The 18262-nt window shown below is 52.9% G+C and overlaps 1 protein-coding gene across 1 annotated transcript in view; it reads left to right on the plus strand.

Annotated features, from left to right (window-relative positions):
• The first annotated feature begins 520 nt into the window (after positions 1-520).
• The window catches only part of LOC115615382 (fer-1-like protein 4), a 29271-nt gene continuing 11529 nt past the window's right edge, over positions 521-18262 (plus strand). Inside the window, exons 1-29 of the mRNA XM_030503470.1 lie at positions 521-599; positions 694-749; positions 1750-1838; positions 3324-3423; positions 3787-3878; positions 4452-4493; positions 4600-4767; positions 5034-5094; positions 5810-5941; positions 6085-6147; positions 6262-6346; positions 6602-6761; positions 6945-7128; positions 7761-7947; positions 8140-8504; positions 9096-9204; positions 9937-10135; positions 10841-10961; positions 11540-11640; positions 11907-11994; positions 13091-13207; positions 14144-14296; positions 14567-14750; positions 15306-15430; positions 15801-15935; positions 16566-16739; positions 16957-17073; positions 17255-17416; positions 17713-17872. Of these exons, the coding sequence (XP_030359330.1) occupies positions 521-599; positions 694-749; positions 1750-1838; positions 3324-3423; positions 3787-3878; positions 4452-4493; positions 4600-4767; positions 5034-5094; positions 5810-5941; positions 6085-6147; positions 6262-6346; positions 6602-6761; positions 6945-7128; positions 7761-7947; positions 8140-8504; positions 9096-9204; positions 9937-10135; positions 10841-10961; positions 11540-11640; positions 11907-11994; positions 13091-13207; positions 14144-14296; positions 14567-14750; positions 15306-15430; positions 15801-15935; positions 16566-16739; positions 16957-17073; positions 17255-17416; positions 17713-17872 (3808 nt within the window). The remainder of the gene's footprint in view (positions 600-693; positions 750-1749; positions 1839-3323; positions 3424-3786; positions 3879-4451; positions 4494-4599; positions 4768-5033; positions 5095-5809; positions 5942-6084; positions 6148-6261; positions 6347-6601; positions 6762-6944; positions 7129-7760; positions 7948-8139; positions 8505-9095; positions 9205-9936; positions 10136-10840; positions 10962-11539; positions 11641-11906; positions 11995-13090; positions 13208-14143; positions 14297-14566; positions 14751-15305; positions 15431-15800; positions 15936-16565; positions 16740-16956; positions 17074-17254; positions 17417-17712; positions 17873-18262) is intronic.

Consider the following 18262-nt stretch of genomic DNA (forward strand, 5'->3'; position numbering starts at 1 on the left):
GCAGCCCAACCCTCCTAATCAGAGGGCTGCGAGGCCCTTCACCACCCTCCTTCTATTTACTTTGTACGATTTTAACCACAGGAGCCGTGATTTTGCGCTGGAGAAGCCGCAGGGGTGGCAGAGGACAGCACCGGGTTCCCGTTCTTGCCCCAGTGCTCAGGCTGGTGTCCTCTAGCCCCGGCTCTGGAAGCCCGTGTCCCCTCCAGGAGCGTGGCCATGTGCCGGCCTCCGCTGCGGGATTTCACCCTCTCTCTCCATTCCCTGTCCCGGGAAGGGCGAGCACCGACCCCTGCGCTCCCCGTCCATCAGCGCTGCCCCGCGGTGTGAGGGGCCGGTGTCGCCGTGCCCGAGCGCTCCCCTTAACCCCGGGGCCGCAGGAGCCGGCCGGGGCCCCAGGGCCGAGCCCCTCGGTGGGGGCTGCGGGGCGGGGAGCGGCGGCCGAACCGGCCGGGCGAGTCGCGGCTGAGTCACGGCGGGCGGAGCGGGGCCGAGCGGGGCAGCGCTGCCCGACACCGGCTCCATGGCGCTCAGCGTCGGCGTGCGGCGGCTGTCCCGGCTGCCGGGCCGCGGCGAGCGGCAGGTCCAGCTCCGCTTCCGAGGTGCGCCCGGGGGGAGCAGGGAGGGATGGAGGGAAGGATGGAGGGACGGGGTCTGCGGTCCCTGGCACCTCACGCCTGCCTTCTCCTTCCCAAGGCTTCACCCAGAAGACGAGGAAGATTCACTGCAGCTCAGAGGCTGTCTTTGAGGAGGTGAGGTTGAAGCACTGGGGCTCCATCCACAGGTGTTGTCCGTAAGACATGGCAGCATCTCAGTTGGCTCCTTGTCATCCAGGGGAGCAGGGATGGATGGTGGGCTGTGTTTTCCATGTGTCCGGCGCTGGGGTTACCAGCACAAGAGGGATGTGGAGCTGTTGGAGCAAGTCCAGAGGAAGCCGTGGAGATGCTGTGAGGGCTGGAGCAGCTCTGCTCTGGAATCAGGCTGAGAGAGCTGGGCTGATTCAGCCTGGAGAAGTGAAGGCTTCTTGAGGGGAGACCTTAGAGGAGCTCCAGTGCCTAAAGGGGCTACAAGAAACCTGGAGAGGGGCTTTGGACAAGGGCCTGTAGGGACAGGACAAGGGGAATGGCTTTAACCTGCCAGAGGGGAGACTGAGATGAGCTCTTAGGCAGAAGCTCTTCCCTGTGAGGGTGCTGAGGCGCTGGCACAGGGTGTCCAGAGCAGCCGTGGCTGCCCCATCCCTGGCAGTGTTCAAGGCCAGGCTGGCCTGGAGAAAGGAGTAAAAGGACTTTGGGGGCAGGATGGACCTTTCCCTCTTGGCAGCCACAAGGCATCCAGCTGATTTGGGTGTCAGGTGAATCGCAGCCATGGGGCACAGATTTTCAACGTGCCTCAGCCTGCTCCCTGCCCTGGGTGATCTCTGTGTCTACCTCTGCACCTTCCCATGCCCCATCTCACCCCACAACCTGCCAGCTCAGTGTCCTCCACAGGCACAAGCACCTTCCTCTTCCCGGGGTGATGATGCTCTGGCTTCCTTAGCACCTGACCTGCAGCTCTGTGCTGCTGGAGGGACTCTCACTCCCCTCTCCACCATTCCTCCATCCTAGCTGCAGGATCTGCCCTGCCAGCAGGAAAGTGATTCCTGCTGCAGCAGCTTTTTGTGGTGCTCTTTGGCTTGGTCACCTTGCAGAGGAGCCCAAACAGGGGAAAGTGTGCCTGGGAATGAGCTGTCACCTCTTCGTGCTCTGTTTGTAGCTCTTTCGCTGGCCTCACTATGGGAAGCTCGTCATGGGAGAAACACTGTCCATTAAGGTTTACAACTGCAGCAAGGTTTTCAGTAACAGGTAGGTCCTTTGGTTGTTGGGGTGACCAGCAGAAGGGGAAGAAGAGACATACTGGGCTTTGAATTGTTTACTGGGAATGGAAAGTATTGGAAATCTAATGGAAGGAAGATGAACAGGATACAAGGTCTAGAAGAGAGATGAAGCTGGTTGTTCTGGTGTGCCAGCAGTGCTGTATATATTAAGTTAAATAAGGGGAATAAATAAGAATGATTTGGTTGTGCCAGCAGTAACAGAGACTACCTAAGGTTCCAGATCAGACGAAGGCAAAATAGGGCCCTAAAAAGTAGAACTACAAGGGCAGAACTTGCAGCAGAGTGGTGGAGCAAGCAAGAGAGCAGAGATACATCCTTCCAGGACATGTGAAAGATGAGTATGCAGGGAAAGGTGTCAGTGCTGATAAGCAAAATGCAAGAACTGAAGACAAACCAACAGGAACAGCTTTTTTGAGGCCGCTAATAATAATACAAACCTTTCCAAAGCCATCACAAACCTGCCAGAGGGTGTGGAGGAAACAAATGAACACAGCACGCACGAGATGCTTAAAGATAAAACCAGAGCAGAAAATGTGGCTGAACTCTGTGTCACTGTTTACTGGATGCTTTCCTTATGGGAGCTGGATCAGGGGAATTATCTCTGACTGAAATGTCAATAGAAACTGCTATAGAACAAATAGATAAAGCAAACACTAACAAATCACTGGGACCTGACTGCACTGGCCAAGGAAGTCCAATGGGAAATGAGTGGTCTGCCACTGGCAGCATCTATCCACACAGGATAGATCTTCTAGAAGAGGGATGGAGCTGGTTGTTCTGGTGTGCCAGCAGTGCTGTATGTATTAAGTTAAATAAGGGGGGTAAATAAGAATGATTTAGTTGTGCTGCTGGGGAGCAGAGTAATGACAGGTGACAGATATTAGAATTTAAAAGCAGTTGATCAGCCCATTAGGATCATGATTATACAATGCGATCCCATGTGTGTTACTGGTACTTGCAGGGAGTGACATGACCCTTTCCCAGGGGGAAGGTCCTTTGGAGGAGGTAAATTCTGGCCTGACTTGCTTCAGGCATCCTTATGGCCATGGCTTTATGTCCTATTTCTGTATTTCCTTCCGTGGAGCTTCTGCTTCCCTATTTTGCCTGGGAAGTCACACCAGCTCTGCTGGGTGCCCAAGCACACTGTGAAAGCCAGCTCTGGGTAAAGGGAAAGCTCCCTCACACTCGGTGGATCTGGATCTGCACAAGCCTTTAACTGTTGATGGCAGCTCAGTTGCAAACAGCTTCCTGGGCATGCTGGGGTGGAGGCACAACCTTTGCACGGTCGGTGGGACCTGGGTATTTCGGCTCCCTATGGACAACACTGTAGCAGTTCCCAGCCTTCACTGCAGCTTGGAGGGGCTGTGAGCAGGAGAGCAGAGATCCTGGTCCTCCCCTCCCATGTTCACTGATGCTGTGAACATCATTGCTGCAGCCTCTGGTTTTGTTCCAGGCTTCTCGGTACCCTTGTCCTCAGCCTTCAGCACCTGATGACATCCGGGAGGCTGATCCTCCGGGAGGCCCTTGTTGACAGGAACCAGAGAGTCACTGATGTAAGTCCTCTGTGGATCATCAGCAATTGGGAAGGCTTTGAGGGAAATCTGATGTGCTTCCCAGGTAGATTTGGGGCTGGGGGGGGGGGAGTCCAAGGTGCTGCTTTGAGCCTGGGAGTGCTGCGGCATTTGTGCCCTCTCTGTGCAGAGATGCAGCTGCTTGATTCCCATCAAGTGGTTCCAGGAGCATCTAGAAGTGCATGGGGTGGGCTGGGGGCCTTGGAGACCTGCGAGGGCCTGAATGAACAGAGGGAGGCTTAGTAAAACGTCCCCAGGTCTGGGTGATGGATGTAGGAGGTGGTGTTTCGTCTGCTGAGGTGGCTGGGTCAGTTGTTTTGTGGCCATTTTGTTCTGTGGTTGTAGATCTACATTGAGTTGGACTTGCGCTACCAGCCTCCAGATGGCTCAGCTGGGACATGGGTTGAAGAGGACTTTGTCTATCAGATGAAAGACAGGTATAGAAATCCTAGGAGGAACAAAGAGGCTGCCTTTGTACAGCTGCCTTTGCCCATGGCAGCCTTTGGGATGCAATCCAGTCTCATTTACTCTCCACCTTGGCCAGGTGGATGCATCTCTGATCTGCAGTAAGTGAGTAGGGGTCTTGGAAAGAAAATACCTTGTCTTCACAAGTGACTGCAACAACCCACTGCACCCCGGGAGTCCTTCTGGACTCAGGAGCGTTTCTGCAGCCTTTCTGGCTGATGGGAGCAAGACTTTGTGGTTGCAAAGGTGCAGATTGTGGCTTTGGACTATATTAACCCTGGTGGTGCCCAAAGCCAGGGGAGATAGAGGTATCTGGGTGAACAGGGTGACAGACAGCAGCAAGGTCTGAGGAGTGTCACTCCTGGAGTGCCAGAGGCAAAGCAGCGGGCACAGTGGGTAGACAGTGGAAAAGCATCACTTGGGAAGATGCTGTTGTCCTTGTCCCAAGCAGAAGCAGGAGCAAGGATGTGGCACTGTTACTAAATGCATCCATGAACAGCCGCAACATGCTTGTTTTTTCAGCAGAGCATCTCTTTTTCTTACAGTTCAGAGTTAATCATCCGCAATCCTGGATTTGAGGAGCTGGAGTAAGTAACCCCAGTGTACCAGCTCACACCCCGGGGGTGCAGGGAAATGCCATGACCCCTTGTCAGGGCTGATGATGTGGTGTGTGATGTGGCTGGGGGTTTGCAGGGCAGCTGAGGGGCCGAGAGGCAGTGAACTGGACAGGAGAGCTGCTGCGCTGGGCAGGAAGCTGGCGAAGGGCCTGGACACAGATGAGGAAGAGGAAGAGGAGGAAGAAGATTTCTATGATGCATCCGAGATGGAGGTCTCGGGCATTGTCTTCAGCCCTGTGAGGAGGTATCCACAGCGTGCTCTGCTGTCTTGCCCCTGGGGTGGGAAGTGCCAGCTCCTGGGGGAATCCTGCATCTCTTGGCATTCTGCTTCTGCAAAAGGTCAGAAACCTTTGATCACCAATGGTGCCGAACAGGGATTGTTGGGGGTTTGCTTGTTCCCAGGGCGAGGGGCTATTATTTGGCAGAGTTTCTGTTGCTTCCCTCAGTAGGGGCTTGCTCAGGTTCATGTAGATGAAGAGACCCACTCACCTGGGTTGTTCTTGTGTGCAGCCGTTCCAGACTTTGCTCCGCACGGGACCTCTTTGCCACCCCAACCCCGCAGAGCTTCCAGGTACTGCAGTGTTGAGTACACGTCCCTGCATCTATGGATGTACAGGAGAAGGGAATTGGCCTGATGGCCACATGTGCCACTGCTAAATACTGCCTGAGCAGAACTTTGGAGAGCATCCAGGCAGGGCTGGTGCCTCCCAGCCTCCCCAGGGGCATGTGGGCCATGGCTGGGGTGGAGGGATGCTGCAGGGGCTTTCTTGGAGATGCTGGAGGCTGGTATGAAGTTGTGGTTCTGGCTGATGCTCTGACATCGGGTTTATTTGAACCCACTGTGAAGTTTGGAAATGGAGTTCAGTGCCATCTTTTGCCTCAGGGCAAGTGGCTTTAAATCCTCCCCTGGTTCTAAGTAAACACAGATTCACATTTGGGTCTTCTGCTTTCCAGAGCTGGGTCCTATCGACCAAGCAGGAAGCTTTTGTGGGGGTGGAATTTCCTACCCTCCTTTTCTTGAAGCTATTATTCTTCACCTTAACAACTGTCTAATTGCTTGTACTGAGAGCAAATGTGAGAACATTTCTCCCATATCTTAGACTCGTAACCAGTTGCAGCAAATGGGACAGCCACATTCCAGTCTTCCCAATGGTGTCCATCTCAGTAGGATTCTAAGTATTGCACTGCCCTGCACGTTTGTGTACTGGTATTGCTGAAACAAGCTCAAGATGGAGCTGGAAATGGGGACAATGTTCATCTGAAGGTTTTCTCCCACATTTTCTCAGGTTGGGATTAATATCATTGAAGCCCAGAAGCTGGTGGGGGTGAACATTAACCCCTTTGTGGTAGTCAAGGTTGGAGAGGAGAAGAGGCACACGGCGACACAGAAGTCAACAAACTGCCCCTTCTACAATGAAGTATGTGATAGAGGCTCTGTCCTTGCCCTGCTGGTGTCCCAAGTCCTTGCATGGGATGCTCGGGATGCAGCCGCTCTCAGGCAGTGGCACTTGTGGGGCCATGTTGGGAGCTTGGGCTCAGGTGTCTTGCTCTTCTCTTCCAGTATTTTTTGTTTGAATTCCATGAGCCAAAGGACATTTTATTCCACAGACTCATAGAGATCTCGGTAAGGATGTCCTCCTCTTTATCCTTCATCTGTAACTGGTACAGCCCAACGCTTCTGCATGTAGACGCTGGGAATGATGGGCAAGGTGCTCAGGAGGGTTTGTGCTGTCTGCAGGTTTTTCATTCCAAGACAATTCCATTCCTGGGAATGTGCATAGGAACGTTCAAGATGGATGTTGTGACGGTGTACAGCCAGCCAGGTATGACGGACTGCACTGTGTACCATCTGAAACTGATGGTTCACTCATGCTCTGCTGGGTCTGGTCAGGGCCCGGTGTGTAAAGCACTTAGTTCACATGAAGAGCAGCCCTTGCTTCTCCTCCCGGCTGTCTGAGGCTGATGATACCTCCTGCACCACCCAGAAGCAGGGTCAGGGCAATCTTTGTGCAGCTGTATTTGGGATGTGAAATAGCAACCTGGGCTCTCCACAGGGATCTCCTTCCCTTCCTTCCCAGACCACAGGTTTTTCCAGAAGTGGGCAGTTATCAGTGACCCCACGGACACCCGGGCAGGCGTGAAAGGCTTTGTGAAATGCAACATCTCTGTCACCGCACGCGGGGATGTTGTGGCCTCCCTTCCTACCTCCTCCAGCAGCCGGGATGAGGACATTGAGAGGTAGGTGCAGTGTGGTCTTGCATGGTCATGTTTGGCCTCATTTTTCCCTCTTTTGATGGGGAAGGACCCAGGGAAAGAAACCTGTGGTGGAGCAGGATCCAAACCTCCTGCCAGTCAGGGCATTTCCCAGCATCATGTTTCCTGGGCTCCAGGAAAGAGCCAGAACATGAATTTGTCTTTCAGGAACCTGCTGCTGCCTAAGAAAGTCCCTGCAGAGAGACCCTGGGCCAGGGTCTGCGTCAAGCTGTACCGTGCCGAGGGCCTGCCCAGCATGAGTGCGGGCATCATGGGTGGTTTCTCCAAGATCATAGGGGAGAAAAAAGTCTTTATCGACTCATACGTGCAGGTCGTGTTCTGTGGGCAGCAGGTGAGTCTGCCGGGGGACTGTGTGGGGCTGATCCTCCCTTGGCTGTGCAGCACCATGCGTTAGGCTGATTCTGCCAGGAGCATCCATGGGACACAGCAATCCCACTGGAGGTGGCTGGGAGAGCCCAAGTCTTTCTGTCTTTGGCAGTGGCCTGAGCCATGTGGTTGTGGATATGCAGTGTCTGGATGAGGAGGTTCTTATGGGACTTATGTCTCTGTAGAGGGGGACAGCCCCAGCCCTGAGCACAGCCACTGGCTGAGCAGGCAGAGATTTCATATCCCTAAACACAGGGTCAAATAAATCCTGGAGCAGAAGTCCCCTGTGGCAAAATAGACTCAGCCTGACACCCTTGGGAGAGTTTACTGAGCTAATGGCCCTTTTCTTGCACCCAAGGCCAGGGTTTCTGGTCCTGTGATATCTGTTAAGATGAGAATCAGTCCGGGGCTTTGGGACAGCTGCCCTTGGTGAAGCACAGAGAGCAATTGCTGGGGTGGGAGCAGGAGCCACTGCCACATCCAGAGTCTTACCAGCATTGTCTGCAGGCAGGATAGGACATGCCGTTCCCAGAGAGGCTCCGAGGCTCCCCTTGCTCTGGCTGAGGCTGCGTGGCTTTCACACCTTCTCCTTCCCAGGGGGAAACATCAGTGGAGACCAACACAACTGAGCCTGAGTGGAATGAGCAGATCAGCTTCATTGAGATGTTCCCACCTCTGGCCAGGAAGATAAAAGTCCAGGTGCTGGATGATGCCAACGTTGGTAACGTGGCCATTGCTACACACTACATTGACCTGCAGCAGATCTCGGACTCTGGCAGGAATGGTGAGGCTTTGGGGCCATGCTGGGCAGCCCCATGCCATCACCCTCTGCTCGGCCATGGTGGTCTCCTGGAGCTGGGATGCAGGAGAGGCTGAAGCGCACTCACATCCCTGTGTCCTGGGCTGTCTTCTTGGAGGAAGGTCTCTGTGCATCAGCACCCTGTGGTGTAATTATCCCCTGTCCCTGTTGCTGCAGGCTTTAACCCCACGTTTGGGCCAGCCTGGGTGAACCTGTACGGCTCCCCCCAGAACTCTGCTCTGCGGGACATCCACAAGGACCTCAACGAGGGTATGGGCGAGGGGATCTTCTACCGGGGGCGCATTCTCATGGCCATCACAGTGGAGATCTTCAGCAGCCCCAGCGTGGCAGAGAGGAAGCTTGGGGACAAGATGAAAGGTGCCCTGAGCAAGCTGAAGCTGAAGAAGAAAAGTAAGAAATCCAAGGAGAAAGCCAAAGAACTGATGCAGCTGCAGGGAGAGGAGGAGCCTGGGGGCTCTCATGAGGTCGAGCAGCCCGAGGAGGTCACTGTGGAGGTGGAAGAGCTTCATCCACTCCCCGAGGTGAGTCCTGCAGTGCTGGCAGTGGGATCAGTTGCTGGTGCAGCAGTGCTGGAGCAAACCCAGCCTGCCCATTGCTGGAGCAAACCCAGCCTGCCCATTGCTGGACCATCCAGGGCTCTCTCAGCCTCTGTAAGGGCTGTGACCACACACGCAGCCTTAAAACTGCCTCTCACAGTAAGGCTGGAGCATCCCATAGAAGGGCTCTCTCATGGGTGTTGTTCCCAGGGCACAGCTACCTTTAAGCATGTGCTTTTTCTCCCCTGGAGCCAGGGAGCTGTTAGCTGGCCCTGTGTCTCCACTTGGCCTGGAAAAGGCAGGGATACAGCTGTGTTGGTAGAGCAGCCATCCCTTAGCCTACAGATCTGCTCAGTGGCTTCGCAAGAGCGTCAGCAAAAGCCAGGGCTCTGCACCAATCCCTAGGGATTCCCAAGAAAACTTCCTGCTGATCACTATGCCCAGTGGTAGTGACCTTGGCAGTATCCCACTGATATCTGTTGGGAAGCCTGGCAGACACTGGAGCTCTCCCAGTTTCTGCTGAGGCAGTGTTTTGGCACACAAGGCTCTCAGGCTGATTTCTGTCTCCTTGCTCAGAACGCGTTGGGGAGGAAGGAGGAATTCCTTCTCTTTGCTGCCTTCTTTGAAGCCACTATGATGGACTCCTCTCTCGGCTCAAAGCCTGTCAGCTTTGAAGTCTCTATAGGTGGGTATTCCCCAGGGCCCTGTGTCCAGAAACTATGGGAACAGCCCAAGTCACCACTGCAGTCCTGAGGCGCCAGCCCTTGCACAGCTCATGCCTCCGAAACAGGAACTTGGGAAGGCTGGAGAATGAAGTCAGGGAGTGCCTTAATTATCTTAAAAGTCTGGATGCTCTCCTATGGGATTGTAGATATGCAGTATTCATATGAACTGCCTGTTTGTGGAGAACAGTTAAAGCTTTACTGAGAAGTGGGGGTGAGAAGAGGTAGAAGGGTTTGGGAGCAAGGAAGGGAAGAAGAGGAGGGTAATCGGGATACTGGAGTTGGCCATGTGGTGGTGAGGGGCTGTGACAGTGGGTGATGGGGAGTCAATAGTAGGAGAGCAGGTCCAGGCCCTCACCTACTAAGCGGGATGGATGGAGATGCTTGATGCTGAGACGTCTTCCTGAGTGACTGCTGCTGACCCTGGTGTAGGGGTGTAGATGGCAGTTAGCATCTGGAGGAGCTGGTGGAACTTGAAGGCATACACAAGGACTTCCTTGCAATTGCCCAGCTCCCTCTCAGACCTCCTGATTATCCATGCGATGCTCTGGTGGTTGGGTGCTGCTGAGTTTCTAGTTCCAAAAGCAGTGCATGGCCATGTGCTTCTCTTGACAGGACTGTCGCACTGTGATTTTGTAACCTAGCAAACTTGTTTAACAGTGACCCCACTTACCTGTTTAATGCTTAACTTCAAGGAAACTACGGCAAAGCGGAAGAGCTTGTGACCAAAGCATGGAGAAAAGTAGAAAAGGGAGAAGCGAAAGAAGAAAAGCAGCCTTTGCTGGACTCTGGTTCAGATGGTGAGCTAGATGTTGAAGTCCTGGCCCCACCTTCAGCAGTACAGAACAAGTCAGTGACAAAGAGCCAGAGACCAGAGCCTATGGAATATGATAGGTGAGTCTTTGTCCTTCTTTCCCACCTTCCCTGGTCCTGCCTCAGCTTCTCAGGTTGGTTATTCCAGATGTGGAGAGGTCTGCTCAGCAATGCCAGTGCTGTGGAGGTGTTTCTCCTCTTTGCAAACCCTCAGCTTGCCATTACCCATTAGCCCTACAGTGTCTGCTTGATGCGTGCAGGTGGCCAAGGACATTGTCCCAGGGAAACTGTGACCCATCAATAACAGCAGCCCCTTTTCTGGTTAAGAAGCAGCATCTTAAGGGCTTGATTCTAGTGAGGAGGAAGGAGAGGAGTGCTCTGGCACATGCTGTCCTATGCTGGGCAGGCAAGATGCATACACAAGCTCTTCTCATGATATGTTTACTCTGTGGATGCTGCCTGGTTTGTTCCACAGGCCTAGCAATGTCTTGGTGTTTGTGATATGAGCCCTGTGCCTGCTACTACTCAGTCCCATAGCAGCAAGAAGTCCCCGCAGCATCCCATGCTCCCATCAGCTTCATTCCACTGGGCACGTGCTGCTGTCTGCTAGAAACCCTGTGCACTAGTTTGGGATGACAGAGGGCAGATCCAGCAGTTTGCATCTACATCCATGGTGCAGGGCCAGAGAGACAGTTCTCTATGGGGAAGGCAGAGCCCAGATGCTGCTCCCTGTGTTGTGACATGGTGTGTGACAGCACCATAACCTCCTGTGCCTGCTGCCCTCAGGTCATACAGCTGCCTGCCCATGACGCATGAGAAACCCTGTGTGTACGTGTGGAGCTACTGGGAGGATCATACCTGGAGACTCTGCATTTCCAACTGGATTGTCAAGCTGGCAGAGCGCCTGGTAGTGTGTTCAGGATGTCTGTGGCACATTTTTCCTTGTAGCACATGCAGTTACTCTGTGAGATGTTTGCCTCAAACATCCTCACCCCCCATCCCATGTGAGTCCGTGTCTCTCCCAGGGCTCAGTCCCACCTTCCCTTTAGATGTATGTGCAGAGCCTCTGCCCGTGCTGTGCCATGGCGGCTCCTGGAGGTGTGAGTGACACTATGTTTGTGACAAAAAGCTCCTCTGATGCCAGTGCTGAGCTGCATGTGCTGGGGAGATGCTGCTGCAAGCAGACTCTCAGCCTGGGGTGCAGTGTCTTCCCAGGGCCTCATCTTTCCCTTTTGGACTTAGAAATCTGAAAGCAGAACTTCCCGTGTGCTTCAGTGGCTGCTCAGGGACCGAGCCACCCAGTGCTTTAATAAGCAGTGTTAAGGTTATCCCCAGGCTTCAGAGAGTCCCTGGCAGACAGTGGTGACCTGCAGCACTCTCACAATCCCCAGCCCTGCAGAAGGGCACAAGCCATTTATGCCAAGTGCATCCTTGTAATGTTTGACGCCAGGCACAAGCTCCCTCAATGTTGTGCTTTCCCCACAGGAGCAGGGGCTGGATAATGTGGAGAAGCTCATGAGAAGGTCAAAGGCTAAAGCAGAAGAGCGGCTCCGAGAGGTGCTGGAGGAGTTTGTAGCTGGATGCAGGTTAGCATGTCCCTGATTTCCTAAAGTTTCTTGTTTTAGGTTAGGAGCTCATATCACATTCTGCCTGGGTAGAAAGGGAGCCTCAGGTCCTGAGAAACCCCTTTTCTGAATAAAAAGCTTGCAGAAGTGAAGACATTGCAGAGAGGGTGGTTTCTGACGCATCCAGATTAGTACCAGAGATTTAGACATGTGGCTCTGCTGTGCGAGCTGTGCTCTGCCTCCTGGGTGCAGGGCATGCAAAGCCTCTGCTGCTTTTCTCATTGCAGACAATATTCACTTGGTGCAGAGAGAAAAACAATGGCACATCCAAACAACCTTGACAGATGTCGGACAAAATACCTGATGCGCAACATCGTAAGTGGTAGGACTTGGGTGGTGGGAACCTGTGTGATCCCTGCTCTGGGGGATGCTGCTGGAACACCAGCTAGAATTGATGCTGAGAAGGAAACTTGGGGCTAAGACTCATGGCATCAGTCCATAGGCTTTTACTGCAGTATCTCCCACTTCTGCTCAGAGCACTATAGCTTCCAGCACAGGGAACAAAGGCAGGCACTGACCATGGCTGCCTCCAGTTCTATGCAAATGCCGTGCCTTGATGCTGTTCTTCCTGTCCTGTGGGACACGTGTGGCAGAGCACATGCATGATGCTGCCCAGTAAGTTGCTGTTAGCCTTTTGGTGCAGGCTATTCCTGCAGACAGTTTTGGGGGAGCTCACTGAGGCTCACTGCCCCTGGAAACTCAGCCCATAGGCTGGGTACCAATCCAGGCAACCTACAACAGCCACCCATCTGCCTGTCCCCAGAGTGGGCATCATCTAGGTTCTCATAATCCTGCAGACAAGGCCAGCTATCTGAATGGGAGCACAATTACATACCCTTCATCACAGCACAGCTGTAGTCGTAGTCCCCATCAGACTACAAAGCTTTGAAAAGCTGACCAAAATGCAATGGCAGCAGGAGGAAATAAAATGTAGGCATGTCTGAGTCCCAGCTCCCTTCCCTCTGCCTCCCCATACATCATCACATGAGGGACAGAGAAGGCACTCTGCTGAGTCTAAGACTATGAAGAAGGGAACCAGCCCAAGAGATGAGTTTTCTGGCCTTATCAGTCCATCACTGTGTTTGTACCCAGAATTCTTTCTGGATTTCATTGTTAGTTTTGGTTCATCACAAAGTCTCTTCTCAGATGTGTACGCTGTCATGTAATGGACATGAAAACTCAGGCTCATCTTCCAGTTTTATATATCTTTGTATTCCCATACCTCTGTGGCTTCAAGTTGCTTCTTGTGCAAAGCCTCCCCCAGGTACTCTCTGGAGCTTTAGACCACCAGCTTCTGAAATGCTTATTCCTTACACATATGAGCTGTGGTGGAGGTCAGGGTGTGATGAGGCAGGATGGATGTGATCAACACGCCTGGCTCATGGCATCTGATGCTATGCTCTCTGTGCAGATCCTGCGTGCGAAGCAGGGGCTCCGTGTGAAGCGGCGGCTGACTCGAGCCAACGTTAAGGAGAAGGTTAAGGAGACAAGGAGGATCCTGGAAAAGTTGCGCTTCATGGCTAAAGAGGTACAGCTGCCCCTGGGGCACCCTGTTTCTGAGCAGGAGAGGGAACAGACAAGGAGAAGGCACTTCCTGCCCTCCGGTGGGAATGTTGCTGGCTCTGCAGTGTCAGCCCCACTTATACACTTGCCACTTGTATTCCCTGTCCGGAGGCTGGCGGTCTTGGTTTGGATCAGTAATAAATTGCTTCAGCTACTTGTATACTGAAAAATTGCAAGTACAAGTACCAAGCACAGGTGAAACTGAGATGGGGAAGAGAATATGGGTTAGAGTTTAAAAGAAGTTATTGCTTCTATCTGTGTGTTTGCTTTAGTGCAAGTCCTGCTCTTAACCTGAACTGCAGCTTTATGCTGGGCACCCATGTTGCTGGATGCAAGCTAATGCAGTTCCCTCCCATGGATCAGCACTTGGGCTCCTGTCAAAGACGGGGGGTAAAATGCCACTTCTCCAGCCTCGTGAGGGGACCTTCTCCCCAACATGCTATGGGGTTGAGTGCATCCTGCTGGTGTTCACAATGAAAAACAAGGTGGATCATGGATTGCTCCAAGAAACCTGTTGTGCTGGTTTTGGCTGGGATAGCGTTCATTTCCTTCACAGTAGCTGGTATAGGGGGTAATGTTTTGGATTTGTCCTGGAAGCAGTGTTGATAACATAGGAATGTTTTCCTTATTGCTGAGCAGTGCTTACATAGATCGAGGCCTTTTCTGCTTCTTACCCCACCAGCAAGTGGGCTGGGGGTGCACAAGAGGCTGGGAGGGGACACAGCCTGGACAGCTGACTCCAACACACCAAAAGGATGCCCCAGACCATATGGTATCATGCTCAACATATAAGGCTGGGGGAAGACGAAGGAGGGAGGGGACATTTGCTTTCATTGTCAGTGGAGGGAGGACAAGATATACGCTGTTCCTCTGCTGTGATGTTCCTCTTTCCTCCCTGAAGCCCCAGTGCACCCTCCCTGATGTACTTGTCTGGATGCTCAGCAACAGCAAGCGTGTGGCATATGCAAGAATTCCTGCACAGAACATCCTCTACTCGGTAGTTGAAGAAGAGAAAGGCAAGGACTGTGCAAAGATCCAGACTGTCTTTATGAAGGTAGGGCTTATACCAAACCAGTGTGCTCTTTATGAAGGTAGGGCTTATACCAAACCAGTGTGCTCTTGCTTGCTTCTTGCTGCCTCTCCCTCCTTGCTTCCAGCCCTCCTTTGTGAAATCCTGGAGTTCACAAGGAAACATAGCTCTTGCTCCATGACTGCCTTTTACCTCTGCCAATGTGGTGCTGTGTCTCCTGGCTGATGGCAATCATCTTGGTCTGAAAGGCGTATGGCTGATGTGGGAAAGCTGCTAAACTTCCTGTGCTTCCAGGTGCCTGGCTTACACACTGGTGAGATCTTTGCCAAGCTGGAAATCTACATGTGGCTTGGGATAACCAAATATGCGAAGAACTGTTTGGCAGAGCTGCCTGAGGAGTTCAAGCCCCTCTCCGAGAGCGGACAGGAGATAGGCCAGCTCTCAGCATACAGTCCTCCCAGCCAGCTCAGCAGGGATGGTGAGTGCAGATGCTCCTTTTCCGTGGCTTAACCGTGAGCAGAAGAGCAGATAGGTGAGAGGTGCTGCCCCAGGGTCAGTGTCTGAGGAGCAGGATTTCATCTGTTATCTCCACATCATCTCCAAGCCATGACAGGGACAGGCAGGTCCAGTTTGCTCTTGTGAGGACACATTTACACACAACTGGAGCAGCAGACAGATGGGTGTTCATAGGCACCAATTATGCTTCAAAGTAATAATGGGCACAAGGTCTACCCCTTTCTCTGAGTCCTGGTGGTGTCCTCATCCCCAGAAGATGCTCACAGCAGATCACTGCAATTTCACATGTTATGTGCTTCTCGGGGGTGTCTGGGGAGCCTCCTGAGCTTGTCTTGCTTGGCCAAACCTTTTGAGATGTGCTGGCTTTCTGAGAACCACAGGGAATGCCCTTAGAAGTGGTACCTATTCATTGCAGGATGTGCCCACTCCTACCTGGCTGGTCCTCTTCTTCATGCATTTTTTTGGCCCCCCACAGGGCTGGATTTGGGGAACTGGGACCTTCTTTTTTTCTTACCAGATTTCAGCTATTTCCAGCTCCGAGCACATCTGTACCAGGCTCGAGGCATCCTCCCTGCAGATGACAATGGCCTTTCAGATCCATTTGCAAGAGTGGTGTTTTCGACTTATTGCCAGACCACCAGGGTAAGAGTACTAAACTTTTGCTTATGCCTTCTTGGGGGCTTGGGGAGAGAAAAATCCCCATGTCATCACGACATGCTGAAGGCCAGTGCTGTGGCAGTGATCCGGGAAATCCTGTAACCCAGGCGTGGGGTGTATTGATGTGCCCTGGGTGGTGTGATTCTGTTCAGGGAGCATTGACAAAGCATGTATGTTGTGGTCTCAAAGGTTCGTTCACATGTGCTGATTTCATGCTTATACCATCTATGTCCCCTCCTACAAGGCACCATCTGTGTGTGGCTTCATGGTGGAGGGGATCAGTCCACTCTCTTTATGAAGTGTATGTGGTTTCTTTCCACTGTGGTATACCCAGATCTCCTGTCTCTGCCTGCAGATTCTGGAGGAGACACTGAGCCCCATGTGGAATGAGCTACTTCTGTTTGACCAGCTCATTATAGATGGGAAAAAAGAAGAATTGAAAACAGAGACTCCCATTGTTATCATCAACCTTTTCAGCCACAATAGCTTTGTAAGTATGGTCATGCTGCCCTCCTGCTGTAGTTTCCAGGCCAGGGAAGGCAGATTGGCGTTGGAGCATGAGACAGGATGAGAGGTGGAGGCCTGGGTATATTCAGCCTGGAGAAGATGAAGCAAAGGCAGTGCCTTACTGCTGCCTGCAGCTGCCTGATGGGAGAGGGTAAAAAGGTGGAGACTTCTTTCAGAGGTACCCAGGGGCAGGGTGACAGGCAACAGACACAAGTTGGAACCAGAGAAAAATGCAACTTGATATAAGGAAGCAATATTCACCCAGAGGGAGTTGGAGCTGGAGCTCAGATGGGTTGTGGGATCTCTGTCCTTGGAGACATTAACGCTCTGGTTGGAGGACACTGAGCAACCTGATCTAGCTTTGATGTCCTCTGGTGCATGGCCAAGCTGTTCACCCAGTTCTGTGTGGAGATGGACTGGGAGTTGAGAGGTCCTGCTGCAGGCACATCTGTTCTGCTCCTGACTCTGGATGGAACAGAGGAAATCAAAGCAGAGGATGGCAAGGGTAGAAGAGTGGTCTTGTACTGTTCCAGACTGGCTGGAATTAGTGGTGGTGTTTGTGGTGGTGAGATGATTCAGGGATGCTTTAGCCCATTTCCCTCCTTTCCTGCAGGGGTCCCCTGAGTTCCTCGGCCAGGCCTTTGCAGTCCCGCAGGTGAAGCTGGTGGATGAGCCATACACCAAACCTGCCCTGCAGTTCTTCGACTTCTACAAGGGCACCAAAGCAGCTGGAGAGCTCATTGCCAGCTTTGAGCTCATTGAGCTGGATTACAGCGGCTATTTGGAGGTAACAGGCTTGTAGGAACCTCTACATGGCTGCTAGCTCTCTGGTTGAGCGGGACCCACCAGACGGTCCCCTATTGAAAGCCACATCTGGCTTTGAATTGAAGGGAGACTGCAGGGACAAAGCCTGTGAACGCAGAGCAAGAGGGGAGGGAGACAGGGCATGACATGGAGTAGAGATGGCTTTCATCACTTAGTGTCCCCTGGCTCTGTCTCTTCAGCCATCAGTGCCTGAGGACGTGGAGCCCAAGGAGCCCGACTACCTGGGAGACCCCCATGACGGACGGTTCATCATCCCTGAGGGCATCCGCCCGGTGCTGAAGGAGTTCCGCATAGAGGTGCGCTGCCTTCCAGCAGGCTGGAGTCCCATTTGGAGCTCAGATGTGCCTGCGAGGCCTGAGCAGATGAGAAATGGAGCTTCTTGACTTGAGGGAGAAACAGTCTCAGCAGTTTAACCAACAGTTCTTGTGTGGTTGGGTTGGAGAGTGGCCTCATGCCCTTCTTCTTGTTGTGCTTCAGATCCTCTTCTGGGGCCTGCGGGACCTGAAGCGGGTGAACTTGTTTGAGGTAGATCAGCCCCAGGTGATCATTGAATGTGCTGGCAAGAAGGTGGAGTCGGAGGTGATCATGGCCTACAAAGAGAACCCCAACTTCACCGAGCTGGTCAAATACATGGACGTGGTGAGTGGCCGCTTTGCACCCATGCGCTGCCTGTCTGCATGGGGCAGGGTCACAGGAGGGGAGCTGCCCCTGGGGTTTTGCACTCCTGTGGCCACATGGTTCAGCTGCACATCAAAACCTTTATGAAACTGCCTACCAAAAGCAGCCTCAGCATCACTTGTCACTGCAAGGCTTTGATTTTGGGGCAGAGCTGCAAGGCACCATCAGACCTCTCCACATGTCATAGGGCTGCTGTGGGTATCACCCTTGCTCCTGCAAACTCCACTTTACAGGTTCATTGTGTGGTTCTTTTGCAGGAGCTCCCAGAGCAGGTCTACCTGCACCCTCCCCTCAGCATCTTCGTGGTGGAAAAGCGGGCATTTGGGCGCACTGTGATGGTGGGTACCCATGTTGTGTCCAATGTGATGAAATTTTCTCCCAGAGAGCTGGAGGAGGAACCAGAAGATGTACCTAAAGGTGAGCTGCTTGGTGAGGATCCCATTGAGGCAGCAGATGATCCAGTGGCAGAGACCCCTGGCCCTTCCGTTCCTTCCTAGCCAGGCACTAAAGTCCTCTCCCAAGAGCCATAACATGCCTAGCAGAAGTACAGCGTGGGACAGGTTAGGGTTGGAGGCAGGTTGTGATCCTGGTCTGTAGTACTTGGCTCCAGACTGACGTTTGGGAAACAGCAGCAGCCAAGTGGTGGAGTGCTGTGTCAGGGCTGGCATCCCAATTTGGGGATGGCAAAGGGCAATTTACAGACTGTTTTCTCCAAGGTTAGCTTAACGTTTTCCTCCCCACCACACCACCAGGACTGTTCATCTGTGGATGTGGCATTTCCTCAGGGTCTCTTTCCCAGGCACTGTT

This window comes from Strigops habroptila, chromosome 13 (assembly GCF_004027225.2).
Source record: "Strigops habroptila isolate Jane chromosome 13, bStrHab1.2.pri, whole genome shotgun sequence".
Taxonomy (NCBI): Eukaryota; Metazoa; Chordata; class Aves; order Psittaciformes; family Psittacidae; genus Strigops; species Strigops habroptila.